Source organism: Protomyctophum parallelum, assembly GCF_964188405.1.
Source record: "Protomyctophum parallelum genome assembly, chromosome: 2".
In the NCBI taxonomy this organism is placed as follows: Eukaryota; Metazoa; Chordata; class Actinopteri; order Myctophiformes; family Myctophidae; genus Protomyctophum; species Protomyctophum parallelum.
In genome coordinates, this window is record NC_139699.1 from 50,550,797 (window position 1) to 50,571,048 (window position 20,252).

The following is a 20,252-nucleotide window of genomic DNA, read 5'->3' on the forward strand; positions in this document are numbered from 1 at the left end:
GCACGTCCTTACTCAAACGCGAAGGCCATTCCGGCCTTCGCAGCACAACAGTCTGACAGGTCTGTCAGCCTGTTAGTGTGTTAAGCTACAGCAGTGGCTTTCATCCCTTTTCATATCAGGGCCCATTATTTATTGGGAATTTGAGCCGTACGGACCATACCATTCATTTTGATGAGATTTAGCCTCTCAGACCTAAAAGAAGAATATTTTCTTATCGTTGGATAAGGAGGAGAGATAACAGGCAAAAGTTGATAAAAAATTAAATTCCTCTACATTCTCTAATTGTTTAGACTTCTTTTAAATTAAGTAATGCAAATGTTTAACAACTATTTAACTCTTGAGAGAGTAAAATTATACCAAAACCATTTGGTTTCATTTTTATAATGGTCCATTTGGTTACCAACTCTCCATCATTTTGGGGGCCACCTGGAACCCCCTCAAGGACCACTGGTGGTCCCCATGAACACTGGTTGAAAACCACTGTGCTACAGTCATAAAGTATGCCAGCCATGCAGTGTGCTAGTGTAATCTGACAGTTAGCACGTGTGCTATACTGTATATTATGATATGCTGTACATTAAAGCCAGTATGTATTATGCAGGGCATTGTCTGCTGACACAGCTGATGACAACGAGAGACCTAAAGACACCTGGGGGCCTGGCAGCAGGTAAGACTTGACACCTGTCAATCACCTGGTTACTATACTGTAGCAACCAGGACGTCCTCCCACCGCCACATCCTCCTTTAATTCTTTTTTTCATTTCTTTCCCCATCATGCTTTCACGTAAGTGAAGACTGACCAAAAGTATGATGTTGTCAAAGTACCATTATGCATCCTTTCAACCATCTTCAACCTTATCTTCATGACATTGCTCCTCAGTAATGCTCATTATGAGATGGCAGAGTTTCTGTACTCGCTCTGTGTCTCATTGGTGGGCTGTGGACAGTGCAGAAACCTGCCTATACCTACCAGTGACATCATTGATGGGGATTACAAGCTGATAGAAACAACAGTATTTCTCTTCCTGGACAGTTAGCATGCTGAAGTAGAAGCTATTATTATTATTATTAATATTATTAATAATATTATTACATTTATTTATTTTGTCGGCGCGCCTCCGACGTTGTAACAGTTTTTTTCCTAACTACTTCCTAACTTATATATTAGGGGCTCTAGTCTGTTTGAGCCACTCTGGAGCTCCTTTGGTTTTTATTGATTGATTGAAGTTTGTATTTACAGTTTGCAGAATTAAAGTACATTTCAAGCACAACTCCATACAAAAACTTTTAACTGGACGACACCATAAAGCAATACACTTGTTTACAATAGGGTCCACCATTTTCAATTCATCAGAACATTTAGAGACGTACAAATATACATTTCTAAATAGCTAAAAACAGGAAATCATCATAACAGGAGGTAAAAAGGAAAGAAAAACATATACATACAGTATGGTGCTGCTAATATGCTAACAGCGGGGCATTGAAGACTTTTCAAATATCGCCTAATTGCAAATCCAGGCACGGATGGAGAAAGGATTCAGAGAAAAACACAGCTGAAGATCGTGATTATAATAGGAGTGAATGGAGGGGACATTTTAGGATCGCCCACCATTGCGGAGTGAAATCGTCTCCTACGGAAACAACACCCGCCTTACGGTTTAGTGGAAGTGAGGGTTGTCTGTACTGAGAAAATGTCAAAAAGTCGTCAAAATTGTCACAGGGCACAAATTGACACTTTGAACAAGGTCATTAAAGACGTCATGGACATGGAAAATGTGTCACCTCTATTGTTGGCATGTTGTCATCACAGTGTAATTAATACACTCCAGTCAAAAGATAATAAATGCACACCAAGGTTGCTTATTTTGTTATTGTTTGGATATGATAATTTAGACTAGATATGTGTGCATTTGTTTAAATATAAAGAAAGATCCACATCCTAGATTGGTTGAATTGAAAATGCAGTGACCTGCCATACAGCCTGCTTGGCCATTGCAGTCTGAGTTTGCAGTCTGGCATAAACAATATTATGTGTATACAGATAGGCTTCTTCTGAACACTCTTTCTGCAGCAGGCACCTGTGCACATAGACATGCATCAAAGGGGGCTTGAGCCCCTGCCCTTTAACCCGTCTGTAAAAAAAAATCATCATCATCAAGAATGGTGGTCCCTTATTGGCCAACATACATTTTTGCTCAGACTTACTCAGACACATATGTGACTCTTTTTGATGCAGAGACAAAACTGTTCAGTGGAGGAGAAAAACTGTTTGTTTTTTTGTATTAAAAATGTGTTAATTGCACAGGCAGACTCTTCACATACTAACTAGAGCATGATGTCTGAAATATATGTCAGAGTTTCTCTGCAAGACATTACTCTATAAGCAATATCTCCAAAACTGGTGGGTCAAACTGAACAACCAATATGTCAATTAGAAGCTATGATTCCCTGCTTTCATATTACATGAAAAAACTAAAATTGCAAAAAATGCAATGACTTAGCCTCGGTCAGAAACGGTCACATATGATTTGCCATCCATTGTCAATGGCATTTAATGTTTGTGTTCAGACAGAATCCACACTATAGCTGTTTATAGGAGGGGCTTGCGCATTTACTTATGGTGAAAGAAATGCAAATTACCCCCTCTCCAAGCCATAATCATTCAGGAGAATTGTCTTTTTCCTGAACTTGAAAAAAACGCAGCATTTTGCGTTTTGCGCAGAATTTGGTTAGAAATCCCATGTCGTACTCCACATCTCCAGTGTCAAAACAGTGCAGGGTTTCCACCTCGAAAATAGCTGATCTACAAGCTCTCAACGCATCGCAGTGATCTTGTAGATCAGCTATTTTCATAGAACTGGACTGTTGCCCGAGCCAAAACATTAATCCAGCTTAATGTACTTCATACTGTATGATGGTAGTGGACCCTAGTGGCAAAGTGGATGCGGCAATATGGCCTTGCAGTATGTCGGTGCATGCTGACTGCTACTGTATAAAGTAAAAGCAGTTGTCTGTGTCAATGGTTCCAGTTGTCCCCCATGGCAAAATCACAGCACATCCTTACTCAAACGCGAGTAATTCGCTAAAAGTGCCCTTTTATGGAATGTCAGCCCTGCTACAATTCTCTACACGTGCCTGTTCTGCAGTGTCCATGTAACATTTGATTTATGTCAGTAAATGTTTATACTTTCACTTATTCTAGTCTACTGCATTCCAGACATATTGGGCAGTTGGAAGTTCCCAATAGAATTCTCTAAATCCGACCACCATGTGTGTCCCCTCAGGGAAATGATGTACTTTATCCAAACATTCCCCACTCAACATTTAACATTATATCAGAGAAAAACTTTGCATGACCAATAACAGATCAGTTTTATTAAATACAAGCTATGTGGTAGCCTGGCTCCAGCCCCTGGATCGCTAGCCACGTCACCCATTCAAAAATATTTACTCTATGGCAGCCTAGGTTGAAATCTGATACTGTGGCTATATGGCCAATCTCAGTGACCGTATCAATCTGGCTATTAAATTGCCCTATGATACATTGTCGTTTCTATACAGAAACGACAGGTTTTAGAAACATCATCATCCGACATATTTTACCGTGTTTGTTAACATGCTAGTAGTGCTCGTTGACCGTGTTTGTTTGGTTAGCAGCAGCCGGGTTAGCCACATTGACAACGACGTCACCTGCTTTGGTACGATTTTTGATTGGTTGTTGTGAACAAATCACAGAAAACTGGCGCTTTGGCAACGCCCATCCCAGAAACTGCTGCTGTGGGAAAATTCAGGCTGAGTGCCAGATCAATCACGTGGCGCTTTATGCCACGCTCTCAGCTTACCCGCTGTTCCCCAGGTTATTGCTCTGGCTACACTTAATTGTCCATGCATAGAGAACATTGTGTGCACATCTATTACCTGTATTTAGGCCAGGTGCATCAAGGCAAACATCAAAGAGGAGGAAGGAACATCCGCACACTTGTTTCTATAGCTCCAAAGAGACTTACTTTATTTGATGGGCAAACAAATGTGGAATCGTTGCAGATTTGTTTGCCAATCAAATAAAGTAAGTCTCTTTGGAGCTATAGAAACAAGTGTGAAACAAGTGTTCCTTCCTTTCTCTTTGGTATAGAGAATTGTCTGCGTTTTTGTGTTGGGGAAATAGTCTCTCAATTCAGTTGAGAGACTATAGTGGCAAATCACAACAAGTTGTCTCAAGACACTTTACATATATAGAGCAGAGACCCGACATTGTCCCACACTGAGCAAGACATTTAACTCCCTTAAAGAGATAAAATGATGGAGAGATAAAAGTAATGATTCTAAAAGTTAATTTAAAAATAAAAACGTAAAATTGCTCTATTGCATGCAGTCGATGTCAGTTTTGAGAAATCCTGCCCAAGTTTCCTATTATAATGATTGAAACATATACTCCCACAATAGTTGTACCTAACTTATACCTTTTACAGATCGGAAATGGTTGGTACAGAAATTACTTGTGTCACATTTTTGTATCTCAACCTTGTTCCACCCATTAGCTTTTCTGGATGCTATATCTTACAAAAGAAATACCACAGATTAAACGGGGAACATTTTCTTTTTATTCAATATATCAATAAAGAAGTGCAAAAGCCGTTGTAGGCTACATAATATGTAACTATGCCACAGGCATTTCACAGAACAAAACACAATCAGATCTGTACACAAGACCAGATCTGTACACAAGATGAGTTAAATACGTTTGCTTTAAAATAATATATATTCAAAGATGTGTGCCACATTTTCATGATTTTTCTAAAATAGATCTACAAGCTCGTAGCACAGCACTCTGTGCCGCTCTATGAGCTTGTAGATGTGCTATTTTTCAACAACTAAAGTGTTTTTTTGTATCAGTCCTGATACAAAAAACATTATTTTCACAAGAAATGGCTTAACACAGCTACACCATGCAGGATCAAAACATTGGTAGGCTATGTGACCTGTATGGCAGCCTTCAGTAGTGTGTGCAAGGGCAGACAGCCTATACAGACACATGCAGTAAAAAAAAAAGCTTTTACACCAAAGTGCATCTCAGTGTTTAACACTACTCTAATAAACATTCAGCATGAAGCTGCTGTGCAGAGATACAATAAAACATCAACCAAGTTCATTCATTTCACATGACCACTTCAGAATTAACATGCATGCTATCATGTAGCATACTGTAAGTCAATGGCATTTCCCTGTGTTTACTAGCAAAGGAGCTAATGTTAGCATATAGCAGTGAACAGCCTCCTACCATAGGATTTCTCCACTAAACTCTCAGACGTCGATGTCAGGTGACAGTCTCTCTGGCTGCACCTAGCTGCTTCTGCATAATACAGTTGCTGGACTATTTTATCTTGAGTTTCATCAACTTTTTGTAACTGTTGTTCAGAATACTAGCTTGGGGCTTCACTACTGAGTGAAGCCACAAGCTCTCTCTCATGTGGCTCAAACGGAAGTAGCATGTTCTGCACACAGGACTGGCTCAAACAGGAAGTGTCACATTCAAAATAAAATCACTCATCTCTGAAATAAGGACTTTACTTACCGTAGTTGACATTTTCTTTAGTTTAGATTAATCATAGATATTTAACCGTTTGTATCCTGACAGCTTATTTTAGCTATATTCTCTAAATATAATTAATATCTCACCATATAAAATAAACATATTATCTTTTGGACACATTTCAGGTTTTTTGTACAAAGTTTATCAATGCTGGATTACACCAATCCATGACATTGCTGTGATGTATGGACATTAAAAGTCCCTCTAAAATTCTGGGTATTATTAACTTGAACACCTATTCTGGGGCAGGCATTTGCCAATAATGGCAGATCATGACAGATCCCAAAGCTCACAGCACATTGCAATGTGTCTTGCTGTGAGCTTGTACATCTGACATTTCTGGCGAAGACAGAAATGTGTACAGATCTGGTCGGTCTCAGGCTTATTTTTATTTTCTTATTTTTTTATTCCAGTTTTTATTCCAGCCTACGAGTGTATTTATGCCATGCTACTATTCATTGTGTTCTGTTCTGTGTAGCTAAGTAATGCTCATCAGAAATGCCTGTGGCATAATTGCATATTATGTAGCCTACAACAGCTTTTGCACTTCTTTATTGATATATTTAATTAAAAATTATTTCCAAACGTAATTTCTGTACCACCCATTTCCGATCTGTAAAATGTAACCTTTATTTAACCAGTAAAATTATTTATTAATTATTATTTACTAATGGCTAGTTCATAATCATTAAATATTTATAACGCAGTTATAAATGATTAGCATACAGTTGATAAGTTCACTAATAGTTTGGGATAACTATTAGGCATCGTTATATAACTCCTTAACTAACTGTTGACAAATATTTAACAAGACATTATTAACTCTTTAACTAATGCTTCATGAACAATGGCATCGTTATATAACTCCTTAACTAACTGTTGACAAATATTTAACAAGACATTATTAACTCTTTAACTAATGCTTTATGAACAATCTATTAAGTAGTTATTAGACAGTTATTAATCCTTAACTATTATCAAATGCTTAACAAGTCATTAATAACTCATTAACTAACAGTTTATGAATGATTTATTAACTAGTTATAACGGATAGTTATTTTAAAGTGTTACCGTGTTAAATCCTTTACTGCCATCTAGTGTTCAAAAACTTTGACTCTGCCGCTCATTCACTCCAATGCTACGGAGATTGATTTGTTTCCGGGTTAAACAGGAAAGTGGGGGCTTCCGGAATTGGAAAAAAGTTAATCACGATTAACATAACGGTGAGTTAATTGCAATTAAATTAGTTGACTCGGGCAGCCCTAATTTGTTTGCATTGCTTGCACGTGTTCACTGTGGCCGAGAGGAGCACTCTCGAGCAGCCAGGGGAAAACGTGGTCACCTCCGTACTTACACCAATGTCTAAATTGGTATACTTGGTTGCGCGCCATGTCATGCACTGAAAATAGTCGCTCTACAAAGCTAGAAAGAGATATTATGATCATTGAAAGTAATATTTTGTTTATATATTAATATACACACCAAGGAGGCATCTTTCTTATTTGACTTTTTCCTCTGCTATCTACGATTATAATCGTAGCCCTAGGCTAAGGTACTATAAAGGTGCTAACTACGTACATGTTCGTAGACAACCATAATTATACTCCATATATGAAAGTTTATTGACCTTTTTGCATTGCTCCGGCTGCAACTCTACGACAATCGTAGAGTGAGAGCAGACGGGTGGCACAGGTTAGGTGTTCTTATGCTACCACCTAGTGGCAATAATGGAGTTAAGCCCAGGAACATTCCATCATGTTCATGGATGATTTAAATAGACTTATTCAATGTTAAATTTAAAATATTATTCAGAATCAGAACCCAGAAGAAGTAGAACTTAAAAATGTGAAGCTTGAGTAACATTTTTTTTTCCTTTATTGAAATTGTACATATCAACATTTTATCGATTCTAACATTCAGATGACTTTTCTTATCACTTTCAGAAAACAATTGTGTGCATGCGTTGCAGTGATACACTGCAGAGTAGTTTTGTAAAATAATTGGTTGAACATGCAGGGAAGGCTTAGTGAATTCCCAGGTTTGGATCTCTACCAACACTCTCTCTCTCTCTCTCTCTCTCTCTCTCTCTCTCTCTCTCTCTCTCTCTCTCTCTCTCTCTCTCTCCTCTCTCTCTCTCTCTCTCTCTCTTAATGAGGTCAAAGCTGAAATGGGTTTCCACCACAGCATTCCTGCCTGCTATAGTAATCCCAAAGGGGTTGGAACTAACTAATTACATCTCAGAATATAACTGTAATCTACCACAATTGTATAGTCTGATTATCAGTTATTGTGTATCTAATTATTCAATTACATCTTTATGTTTATCATTTTGTTTGACACACACACACACACACACGCACACGCACTCACGCACGCGCGCACACACACACACACACACACACACACACACACACACACCGCCCCTCACTTCACACGGATGTGATTTTTTTTATTAGTAATAACATAATTTGATTAAGAATATCTTGGAGTGATCTTTTTAGATTTTTAGAATTAGAAAATTATGCTTTATTGGAATATTCTACATTCTCCAAAATGTGACCTTATATTGAGATGATTTGATTTAGAATATCTTGAAGTAGTGATGCACAGCACCGGTGTATCGGCAACATATCCGTATCGGACCATTATTTGCCGTTATCGGTCAATATCGGTATTGGCAAATAAAACCTACCTTAACCGATGGCAGCAGCCGATATTTATCTGACCAGATTTGACAGAGAGCCTGCCATCGCGCACATTCCAGCTTTTCACCAGAGGAGAAAAACTTTTATTTATTTATTTTTGTCCCAAAATGAGTTAATAGCACGGGCAGACTCTTCACATACTAGAGCATGTCTGAAATAAGTGTCAGAGCTGAAATCGACATGTAAATATGAAATAAATGCTTAAACATATAGCATTGAGTATTATTTAGTTTCTCTGGCACAAAAGGGGGAAATAAAAACAACAAAAACTAAAACATATCATTATCGCCTTTATCGGTATCGGCCAAGAATTTCCATATTGGTGCATCGCTATATCTTGAAAAAACTGGTTTATTGGATCATTTATATTCTACAGCAGTCCAAATTAACTCCAAGTTGAGTTGTTCCGAGTTGGACAGCTGTAGAATATATAAACTCTAATCTAATGATTTTTCTGGAACATGAGGCATGAACAATCTTTATCATTTTCAACCTGCGTCCCTATTCTGACTATGTCATTATAGGCGAAAATGTTCAAAAATGAACCCTAATCATTTGAGTGACCCTATGGCAGTGGTTCCCAAAGTGGGGTCCGGGGACCCCCAGGGGTCGTTGATGGAGTTCCAAGGGGGTCCCCAGCTAAATGAAAGTTTGGAACCAAATGGACCCTTATGGGTCTGTAACTTACGTTAAATCGATTTTTACAATATAAATTGGGGGTCCCAGAGATAGAAATGCCATTAAATGGGGGTCCGTAGACTAATTTGTGTCAAACTGGGGGTCCTTGAAATTAAACGGCTTGAGAATCTCTGCTAAAGCCATAAAAATGTTCTCTTATGGGGGTCCCTGGCATATCTTTTCAAATGGGGTCTAATAAATGTCGATTTGGGTGTCCTTGACATGAAAAGGTTTGGGAACAACTGCCCTATGGCCTTTGTTCTAGCGCCACCCTTTAACTCTAATTATACTTCACCATCACTCGCTGAAGAGAAAAGCACAACAGACTTTCACTTGAAACGTTTTTCACTTGAAAATGTGTTATTTTTGGCCAACGACACAACTGTATGATGCACTTTAAATTAGGCTCTGTGCCTTAAAAACAATCCCCACAGCACACAAGGCTTCAAAGGGACACTTTATGTCGCGGAGTAGCAGTGCACCAAAGCATTATGGGAATTGTAGTTGACCCACTGTGGTCTGGTTGGGTCTACTCTAGCTAGCATAGCTTTTAGACTGCCAGTTTTGTTACAAGACACATGTTTTGGCGAATTAGCGATGTGACGCGAATAAACAACCTGAAAATGCTAAATATTTGGCCAGCGAATTTTGACACGCCTGCCCATACACACCTAAATGTGATGGGTATATGCGATTATTCTATATTATATATATTATATATTTTTTTAATATTTAATATCATATTGTCTATATCTATATCTATGTCCCTCAAACATAATTCTAATGGTTTGAGCCTCAATCACCACTCTGATATAACCAGTCCATGGCATTTCGTGTTTGCTTCTGAAGCTGTTTTAGCTGCAATACCACAATGTCCTGAGGTGGTACGGGGATGCTGATATGCAACTTATTTAATATTTGAGTCATTATAATACTGATGCTAGATAAACCCAGGCTTGTTTTCATTCCATGCCAGCTTGGAAAATCAACAATGGCGGACATTGTAAACAAAGTGGAAATGCAAATTTGGAACTGAAGACTGAAGAGAGGGAGGAATTATATTATATTACATTAGGTCCTTTAAAAGTATATACATTTTCTACAATTGATGAAGTCAATTAGTTTGATTAACTTTTGCACCCATAAAATACGCTGTTATTTGTGTTTTAGCAGCCAGAAAAGCAAGGTGTGTTTAGCTTTATTTTGTTTATTTATGCATGTTCATGTAATGCCAAATGTTTGTCTTTCTGTATTTTTATTTTTTTCAGAACGCGCCCCAAGGTCCAGTTCAATGGCTACGCTGGTGGCCATGAGAGCTCCAATGGCCAGGCATCCTTTGAAAACCCCATGTATGACACCAACATGAAGCCCACGGAGGCCAAGGCCGTTAGGTTTGACACCACCCTCAACACGGTGTGCACCGTGGTATAGCTCGCAGCAAACTTACCGCAGCCTGGAGGATGGTACAGTATACACTCCCACGTTGCGGTCGGTCAACAGCGTGGTTTAGCCACACTCCAATGAAACACAAACCGAAAGGAAAGGATGACTTGGACTCGTCAACAGTGTCCTCGTCGAGTGCTGGTCCATTGTCGGCGTAGTCTGCACAGTAATATAATTCTGGAATACTATACATGCAACCTGGACAATGTATCACCAAATTCTTCCTACAGTATTTAGTGATACAAATCTTGGACCAGCCATTCCTTTTTGGGGCAGTTATTTAAACAAGGAAGCAGATCAGGAAGAATGTACGTGCGCGGTAGCCGACGGAAGCTTCCTATCGAGAACATCCATGGAGTTGTTTGACTTCTGCCAAAACGTCCACATGCAGAACCTCTGCTAGTTCTCCGGTTGTCTCTTTGCACACAGTGGTGCAGAACCTAGAATACCTTCACCGCAACCTGAATAACGGTTAGCCAAACCTAGCCCTCATGCACCCACAAATGGTCCCCTATTCCACCACGGTGGAACCAGCCTGGTCCATGAGCCAGAGCCCCAAAATTGGAACGTTAATTACGAATTGAGTGGGCAATACCTATATTAAATTGTTTATAGGATCAATATAAGTAAATTAATATATAATAACCCTTCCATAGGAGTAGCTTTTTCATATGTATCACACATTTTGTAATTTTCACCTACAGTATGATAGGAATAGGCAATTTTTTTTAATTAATACTTATCACCATGGAACTTCCCCAGTTGATTACTTACACAAAGACAATGATTCAGAAGTTTTCTGAAATTGTGCATTTAACCCATCTGCTGCCCCCTGCTGGACACAGAACCAACCGCAGACTGCTGAGCCGTTTTTAATGTAACACACGCTGGACTCACATCCTGTTCGGGCGGCCATCTTATATGCTAAATAAATAGCATCAATGCTAGCGAGCTAAAATGAAGCCATCCTTGCTCTAGAAAGCGCCAATATTCCCATCTAGACCACCGGATAATCAGCAAAAACCTCCGAACATTGCACGTTTTATCCAAACCATGGAGAGCTCCGTAGATTTCGAGTTATTCTGCTTTTTAGTCAGCCTGTATAAAGGGAGGTGAACGGCAGCACGGTTGCGTAATCCGGTCTAGGATAGCTAAAGAAGGAAAGGCCATGCAAAAACAGTGATCTGGTTGATATCAATAATAAAGCTTATCAGACGGAATGTTACGCCAGAAGCAGTTGCCGGTTGGATTCCAACTGGCAGAACCTTCCGTCAGAACATTTGTTAAATATGCAAAATACGAATTATATAGGAAAATATGAAAAAGCTACTACTGTGGAAGGGTTATATCATATATAAATGTACTTATATTTACTTATATTAAACAATGTAATATCGGTATGGTTTTGCACACTCAATTCATAATTAACGTTCCAATCTTGGAGCTCTGGCTCATGGACCATAAGAACCGGGCCTGATGGAAACGGGGCCATGGTTTGCACAGTAATGGAACCCACCAGACTCTCTCTCTGTAGCTGACCCACAAAAGGTCAGAACAAGGCCAGGTTCCACCCTCAGGGGAAGCACATCCACTACTCCTGGGGTTGGGCAATACTGTATATCATCGATGTCATGACATACAGGAAGACTCGATGTCGTCTGGGATTTTGGATATCGTAATGTTGTGACATGGCAAAAGTGTGGCCTTTTCCTGGTTTTAATCACATACGCTTTTATTTTATACTTTCAGAAATTGTCAGAAATGTTTCAATAATATCAAATATAGCAGATCTACAAGCTCATTGTGGTTGGCGGCTCATTGCAAGCTTGTAGATCGCCTATTTTGGACAAGCTCTCAAGATCTGTCCATATCGCCCAGCCAACTACCCTTCCTATGTCTACTGTCTACTGTTGGAGTGACTGACCACCACACACATGGGACAGTGTTGTTGAACCCTTGTGCCTGAACACAACCACCATCATTGGTGCCGGACCAAAATCTCCAACTGGATTTTGGTCACGCAGGAAAACGCCAGACTGGAATGGATTACAACTGGAACTGCCACAACATGTGGTGTGATTCACAGTCAAACTGCTGTTTACCACTATATGTGTGAGTATGTGTTACTCCTCCGTAGCACAGGATACTGGACACTTTAATCTAAGTACTAAATGAGTACTAGATTATCTTCAATGGAATTTGGGATTCCAAGAATACTGCAAAACTACTGGGTTTATGGTTTTAGGACACACTTTGTCAAACACTTTGTAGTTTGTTTTAGCCTCCTTAGAATATTAAATGGATGTCTACTATATCAGCACAATTCAGAGTCAGACAAGCTGTCTGTGACAGATTATAGCATACTGAACCAGTGAGGTCCGGCGTCCGGGGACCCCTAGGGGCCCTTCAGGTGGTTCCCAGTTAATGGTTGACAGCTGGGAACCATACAGACCCTTATAGGTCAGTAACTCTGGGAGTGTGCAAATGGTACCACATTGACCCATAACTGTCCCTTTGGTTCCATTTGTACACACACAGAGTTCTGGAGGTCTAATTCACCACTGTACTAAACTGAATTCCCAATGGTGTTCCTGTGATTGGCTAATATTTGCATACTATATTGTGTGGGGAAAACTACACCTATATATTGCCCCTAAATTAGACTAAAAACAAATACCAAAAACTATTTTAAAGTTTTGAGCAGTAGACTCTAAACGTTTTGGACTACTTCTTCATAAGTACTACTTACTCATTTTAATTTAAACTAGCTAGTCCTAGAGTACTAGATGTTATACTACAAGACAGATGGTGCTGAACCAGATACACAGGCATAATATTTCAGACATTTTAATGTCAATGGTCGACTTGCTGGGCTCTTTTACAGACACATGCCCTGCTATGGTCTAAAAATTACAGATTCAGTTCCAGGATCAGCCAGGATCGATCCCGGGCCAGGTGGAAGAACAAACAGTGGACTGTCTGCCACGCAACCTGCAGCGGACTGTTGCAATCAACAGTGGCCAAATGCAGGAAAGCTAGAAAACTAATCAATGACAATGTTTTTTGTTTTTGTTTCTTTCTCTACCGATCTTGCCACAGAAAAAAAATAATCTGACTGACAGAGAGACTGACAGGAATAATATGCAGACAGACGTGGACGCATAGACAGAGACACCTCTGTTGGTAATGCTGGAACAGACAGGCGAGGGGAGCACGTTGCTACAGTAACAGGAAGTTATTGTCTATTCCAGCATTTTTCTTCAGTGAAGATAAAGATGAACAGACAATATCCTAAAAAAACAACAACAACCCAGCAGCTCAATGGGACTTCCCAAAAAATGAAAAACAAACGCTGTTGGGGCCTCCAATATATAAACTTTATATTATGAACTCTTAAAACCGCACAAATTTTGCACTAGTGTGTTTTTTTTTATGGGTTATGAACAAATGAATCATTTTTTGGGGGTTCTGAAATGGGTTTGAAAAGGGAGTCATACAAAAGAAAGGATATTTTTTATGAAAATAGAAAAATCTTCTATCTTTAAAAAGACCACAAATGACTAAATACAGGGTTAACAGAGCATTTGTATATACAACACATTTATATTGTTTTGCACCCCTGTTGGCAGGTGTGTTCACATGATATCATCGTTACCTTCTGTAACTAAACAGAAAATAAACTGTCCGTTTATTTTGTTGCCATGTCAACATGCTAGAGTACGTAACCCAGTGGTTCTCAACCTTTTCAGGCCACGAGTCTGCGACCCACCAATCATATTTGAACTGGATCATATTTGAAATAGACGATCTACAGTACGTGCTTGTAGTGTATCAGCTATTTTCACATTGTTTGCTTCATCATTTGACAATTTGACCAATGTTTAACCAGTTTTTATTGTATAGTTTGATTACTTTTGAAAGTTCTTCAATTGCCATCATGGGAACCCCCTCCCTAAAAAATAAATCATGTGGGGGGGTTCTCAACCCACAGGTTGAGAACCACTGTGCCTATAAGCAACCAGAGTTGGGATCAGCTTTTCCTATGGACCTCTTAGCTTCTTGTGTCACATTCTTCTGCCACTTACTGTACTGTTAGGCCAGTGGCAGTGTCTGATTGCTCATACTGCATGCCGACACCACATTGTAGAACAAGAAATATTATTCAATCCGCTGTTCGTTTTTTTCTTTTTACCCATTATCCAAAAAGAAAACCTCTATATTTAAATTGACACATGAGTTTACTGTATAAGCCTAGTACCTGCTCAAACACTGTTAAACCATTGTTTCATAATATGGAACAATAATTTTTTGTGTTATTAATAGCATTTTGCTGGTATGAAGCCTATATGCTATTCATTCTGAGCTACCAATGTCTACCAAATAGACTGCATATCTGAAGAATATTTTATCTCTATATTACAAGACAAAACAAAAAACAGTATGAGCATTCGGACACTGCATGATATGTTCTCTAATTACGAAACACTATTTAAAAAGATGTGTTAAAAATAGTGTGTTGTCCCTAACTGCACTCATGACTCGTGCAATTTGAGTATATTCAAGATTATAGTCCATCTTCAACACTGTTTTTTTTTATCCCCCCCAACACATTGAGCCTTGCACGTCTGTGTGGTTAGGGACAGCAACTTTGAGTTACTCCTGTAAAATGTGCTGTTTAACACACCTTTTTTTTTAAAGGTTTTGACTGTGTGTGTGTGTGTGTGTGTGTGTGTGTGTGTGTGTGTGTGTGTGTGTGTGTGTGTGTGTGTGTGTGTGTGTGTGTGTGTGTGTGTGTGTGTGTGTGTGTGTGTGTGTGTGTGTGTGTGTGTGAGAGTGAGTGATATCTGGCCTAAAAATGTGGTTATTTATATGGACATGAAGACAACAGGCACAATTAATGTTGTCAACCATGTTTTGCCCTTCTCATCGCCCCGACCCCTCCATCATTGGAGAAATACCTCGTGTTGCAGAGAACAGGTGACATCCTTCTTATCAATGCTGGAAATCCACTGTAAAGAAAAGAATAATAACAAGCTTAGCAAGTGTTGCCATGAAGTCACACTTTTATTTAGTTCATGACCATTTCCATGTCAAAGTATGTTACCACCGCAGATAAAAGTATAGCAAAATTAAATGACCACTTAGCTTCTTGAAAATCACTTGCCAAGCTTGTTACTCCTTGCAGTGTTCTCTCAAAATGTTTTTATTTTTCATAAGATGCTGCACTTGCTTTAGATCACAGTTGTACCAGATTCCAGTGTCTTTCAAGCATCTTCATGCCATTCATGTAATCAATGTTTCACAATCCAAACATGGCCTTTTAATCTTCACTCGCATCAGTATCCCTCCTAAAATGGAAAAACCTTCCATGCTCATTCATACATTTGTAACTCTTTGAGTGTGTTGTGTTGTGTACAAATGTAACCCATTAATTTGGTTACATTTGTACACGCTCCGAGTTAAATTGACAATGATGATTTTACTGTGCAGTACTGTTTTCAATCAAGCTTTCAAGTACATCTACAGTATAACCCATCTACACAAGGCATCTCATTCACACACTAAAGAAAATCTAAAGGTCTCTCTTGGGGACTCTCGGCCTGGCAGCCCGACCTCTCTTCATAATTAATATTATAGCGTACGAAGGACAATTGGAGGTGGGCAACAACAAAAAAAAAAGGATCCAGCAGTGATTTAGTCAGAAATAGTACCAAGCTTGGGATTCACTTCTCAATTCATTCAGTGATGTAGAAATAATTTATGCACACCTGAAGTGTCTCGATAACGGGGGGTGTAGGAAAAGAAATGCAATGTAAAAAATGGGAACAAAATACCACACACGACATTAAGACCTGATGAGGCAGATTCTACTAATTCTAAATCAGTAGTTCTCACACGTTCAAAACATTTAAAAAATGTTCAAAAATAGATGTGCAAACTCACAGCGTGGGACGAAGTGACACATTGTGAGCTTGTAGATCTTCCATTTTTGAATGGCCAACAAAACACAGTCGGTAGTGCTGTCGCCTCACAGCTAGAAGGTCCTGGGTTCGATTCCCGCTGGGGATGCTGTGGGCGCTGGGGGCGTGTTCCCTCCTCTGCATCATCAGTGCCCATACCCGAGGTGGGGTTGGTGAAAAGGCCGTTCTGTGTGGAGTTTGCATGTTCTCCCAGTGTACCCTCACAAAAACTTGAAGTAATCTTGGTCTCTAAACTGCCTCCCCCTGGCCAGCCCCCCCCCCAGGTTGGCAGAGGAAGTGTAGTGCCCAGGATTACATTGACACTGGGTGAACTAATCAAAATGCTGAAAATGTTTGGTATGAGAGTTTTGTCATATCCAGCCTATCTAGAAAATAAATGATAACAAAGCTAGCAAAGCAAATAAATTCAGCTTACATTTTGAGAGGTGATTGAACTGAAAAAGGAATCAGGCACCACAGTTGTGATTGCTGTTATTGAGATTTGGAATATGTGCAGACAAGACTAAGGCCTCATTCACACGCACCAAACACCAATCAAGCAATGTTTGGCCGTTTTTTTGGGCCACCACAATGCTTTTCCAATGGGAGTCACATGGTTTGATCAAACATGTGTTTGATTGCTGTTGCTGATTGCTCCCCGCTCATCAAACAAAAATGTTTGGTCAAACCATGTGACTCCCATTGAAAATGAATTGGAGCAGCAATCAAACAGCAATCAGACATCGCACATGGACCGAACATTTGTTGTTGTACGATACGCAGCATGTCGTGCACTGACTATAGCAGATCTGAAAGCTCACAAGTGAGCTTGTGAATCTGCTGTTTTTGGTGCATGGGACATAGCCTCGCGTGGCCAGACTTTTGCCTCTCGTGGATGTGACACTTGGTAGGCCTACAGCAGCAAAAACAAGTCCTACTTTATGTATGGTCCTACTCTATAAGCAAAACAGCGTGTCGCTTGTTGAAGCTAAGACGCACATTGTGGGAGCATATTATACAGACACTTTGTTGAAGATTGCTTCTTTGTTTTTGGTCACTTAATATTCCTATGCAAACAAGCTAGCATGGCAGTTTTAAATTCAGGCTGCCAAATTTGCGCAGAAGAAAACAGCTGCTTTTAAAACAAAGTAAAAAAAAATAATTTTAAATATATCTCATTAATTAATGTGACAACCACATTAGTCACCAAACAGATGTTATTTTCTTTTTGATAAAATAGCCTTTGAGCTTGTAAGCAAGAAATATATAAAAAATAAATATATATAAAATATATATAAATATATAAAAAATATATTTTTAGTGTTCGTTTCAGTATAATTTCAGTATTGGCCTGTGGAGAGTCCTGTCTCAGAAATATCAACACAGTGTTAATGTCTTCTTGGTTGCAGCAGTACATTATACTGCAACTAGGCCAGCTGCGTTCACTGTGATTCCCCCAATGAGTTATGTGTGCCCCCTGAAAGCCTTTATAGTGCCCGGTGTGAGTTATTCAACAAAAAGAGCACATTTATATATATGACATATCTTTAAAGGGATGCCTTGACATTTTTAAATATATAGTTTTTGTTTTGTTTATAATGCAATGGAAGTAAATTATTGGCAGAGCTACGTATAGCTGCAAAATTAAACTACTCTACAACAATTCAAGTCACACATGCATCATTTAACGTTTTGTTTTTCCTACACAGTAAAATCCCAAAAGGTTTTATCCATTTGTAACTGAGAGTGTACAACCGAGTGTGTAAACTAATTTATTATAAGTGCATTTATAAATCCGTTTAAAGTTATAAACTTCAGTGCAGATGTATCATGTAAGTATAGTAGATATTTAAACCGTTAGAGTGCCAAAGAAAGAATGACTATAGAAACTTGCCTCAGTACACCTTTTCCTGTCAATGTCTTGAATAGAGCTCACAGCTCTATATAGGCTGGGTGTGACAAACTCTCATAAGCTGCAAAGGAAGTCCCTCCTGGTTAGAGTTGGAACTGCATCATACATCACTCAAAGACATGATGTTGTTTTCCACATACCAGTGTATTACGTTTGGGACAAAACCTGAGGGCAGAAACCGTCTCTCTCCTAATTTAATCTTTTTGCGTTTTTATCATGTGTGATTGCCCTGTTTTATACTTTGTCATTATGACAGTGTCATGCAATGTATATGAAAATAAGCCAATCTGCAAGCTCAAATAGCATTGCAATGCAGCACGTTGTGAGCTTAGAAATCTGCCATTTATAGCTGTTTCCCATGTTGCTGCTTCTGGGGAAATTGGGCTGCCAGGTTGGAAGTAGTTAAGTATTTATGTTGGTTTTAAAGTATTGCCACAAGCTTGTGACTTGTACCTGCTTTGGATGCATTGGAACACTATAGGTTCTTTATTCCACTTCCTGAAAACCGGCAATGATAAACGTGTTGAATTGATTGAGCTAAATGGTCTTTGTCCCAAATGTGACGACGATGTGTTGAAAATATAACTAATTTTGAGTTGACATTTTTGTTGTCATCCTCTTCATTAATATCACCCACCACCTTCATCCTGTGCTGCTGAACTTGAAGTAGGTGCAAAAGAAAAAAAAATGTTTTTGTACAGAAATCTATTTTTTAAGGAGAGTTTGTAAAAAAAAACACAAATTATTAAACATGCTGTACTTTTTATGACTAAAGATGTAGGTACAACAGAATCTTGTTAATTAAAATCAATGTTTTTATTATTACACCATGTAAAAATCTGATTCAGTCTCTGAGTATCAAATATCAAAATGTCTTCAATGTATCTCTTTTGTCCAAACATGGCTGGGTTTCCATGGGAACGGAACGTATTTCTAATCTTGTGTACTCAGTTTAGATATTTTTATTAATCGTCAGAAAATGTCACATCCAGGTCTCAAAAGTGTAAGGGGCCTATTTTCTTTAGTGACTTCTGTGCTCGTTATTGTTTGATTTTTTACTATTTTGAAAAACATCTTAAATAGCTGACCTACAAGCTCACAATGTGTCAATGTAGACTGCATTTTGAAGTATTTTAAAATGTTTTTCAAAATAGTAACAAGGATTTAGGGATAACGGGTAAGGCACCTGCGAAAATAGGGCCCCAAAAGTCATTAAACACAATCATGATTTATACCGAAAACACCTGAGTCATGTTGAGCGTGTAAATCGTCTTCTTTCTGTTTCTGATTTGTCGTATGGCGATCTTGCCGGTGTCTTGCACCAAAAATAGGCAATCTTCTAGCTCATGAAAGATTGCTGATGTGACGTGGTTGTAGATCGGACATTTTCGGCATGTGACGCCGCCACACGATGAAGCACACTAATTTGGCATTAGTGAGTGTAGATGAATTGGATCCACGGGAATCCACGGATGTTTGGCTTTTAGCAATAGCACCTTGTTTCTTGTCAACATCCGTTGCCGATTATGTATCTCACAGTGATTTACAGTGCATATACTCTGTCTTGGACACTTGTAATGGGACTGGGTGGCAGTCCCATGGGAGTTGACTCAGCATCGCTGATTTAATCACTTTACAACAAATTAACACTAAACACAAGCTATACAGATGTGTTAGAAATAACATCATTTCATGTGCAGCATAACCATAGGTAATTAAACAATGTAGAACATAGAATGGGAAGAACTTTAGAATGGATTTCCACAGACACAAAATATTTTAATTTAAGTTTAATATAAGACCAGGGCTTAAAGTTCTCAGTCCTGGGGACGGATTTCAGCCCTGAGGATTTCATAGGGGTCATTTAATGAGATTAGTGCAGCTTTTCAAAAAGTCATTTTCAGTCTTGGGATTTTGTTTTGCTTTAAGCCCTGTATAAGACCCATATCTGCCCTTCAGTC

At 38.9% G+C, this 20,252-nt stretch overlaps 1 protein-coding gene across 1 annotated transcript in view; it reads left to right on the forward strand.

The window, feature by feature from the left end:
* LOC310878179 (CUB and sushi domain-containing protein 1-like) overlaps positions 1-10,429 on the forward strand; it is a 740,702-nt gene extending 730,273 nt beyond the window's left edge. Inside the window, exons 74-75 of the mRNA XM_083792333.1 lie at positions 602-667; positions 10,245-10,429. Coding sequence (XP_083648459.1) covers positions 602-667; positions 10,245-10,407 — 229 coding nt within the window. The 3' untranslated portion in view covers positions 10,408-10,429. The remainder of the gene's footprint in view (positions 1-601; positions 668-10,244) is intronic.
* The last annotated feature ends 9,823 nt before the right edge of the window (positions 10,430-20,252 follow it).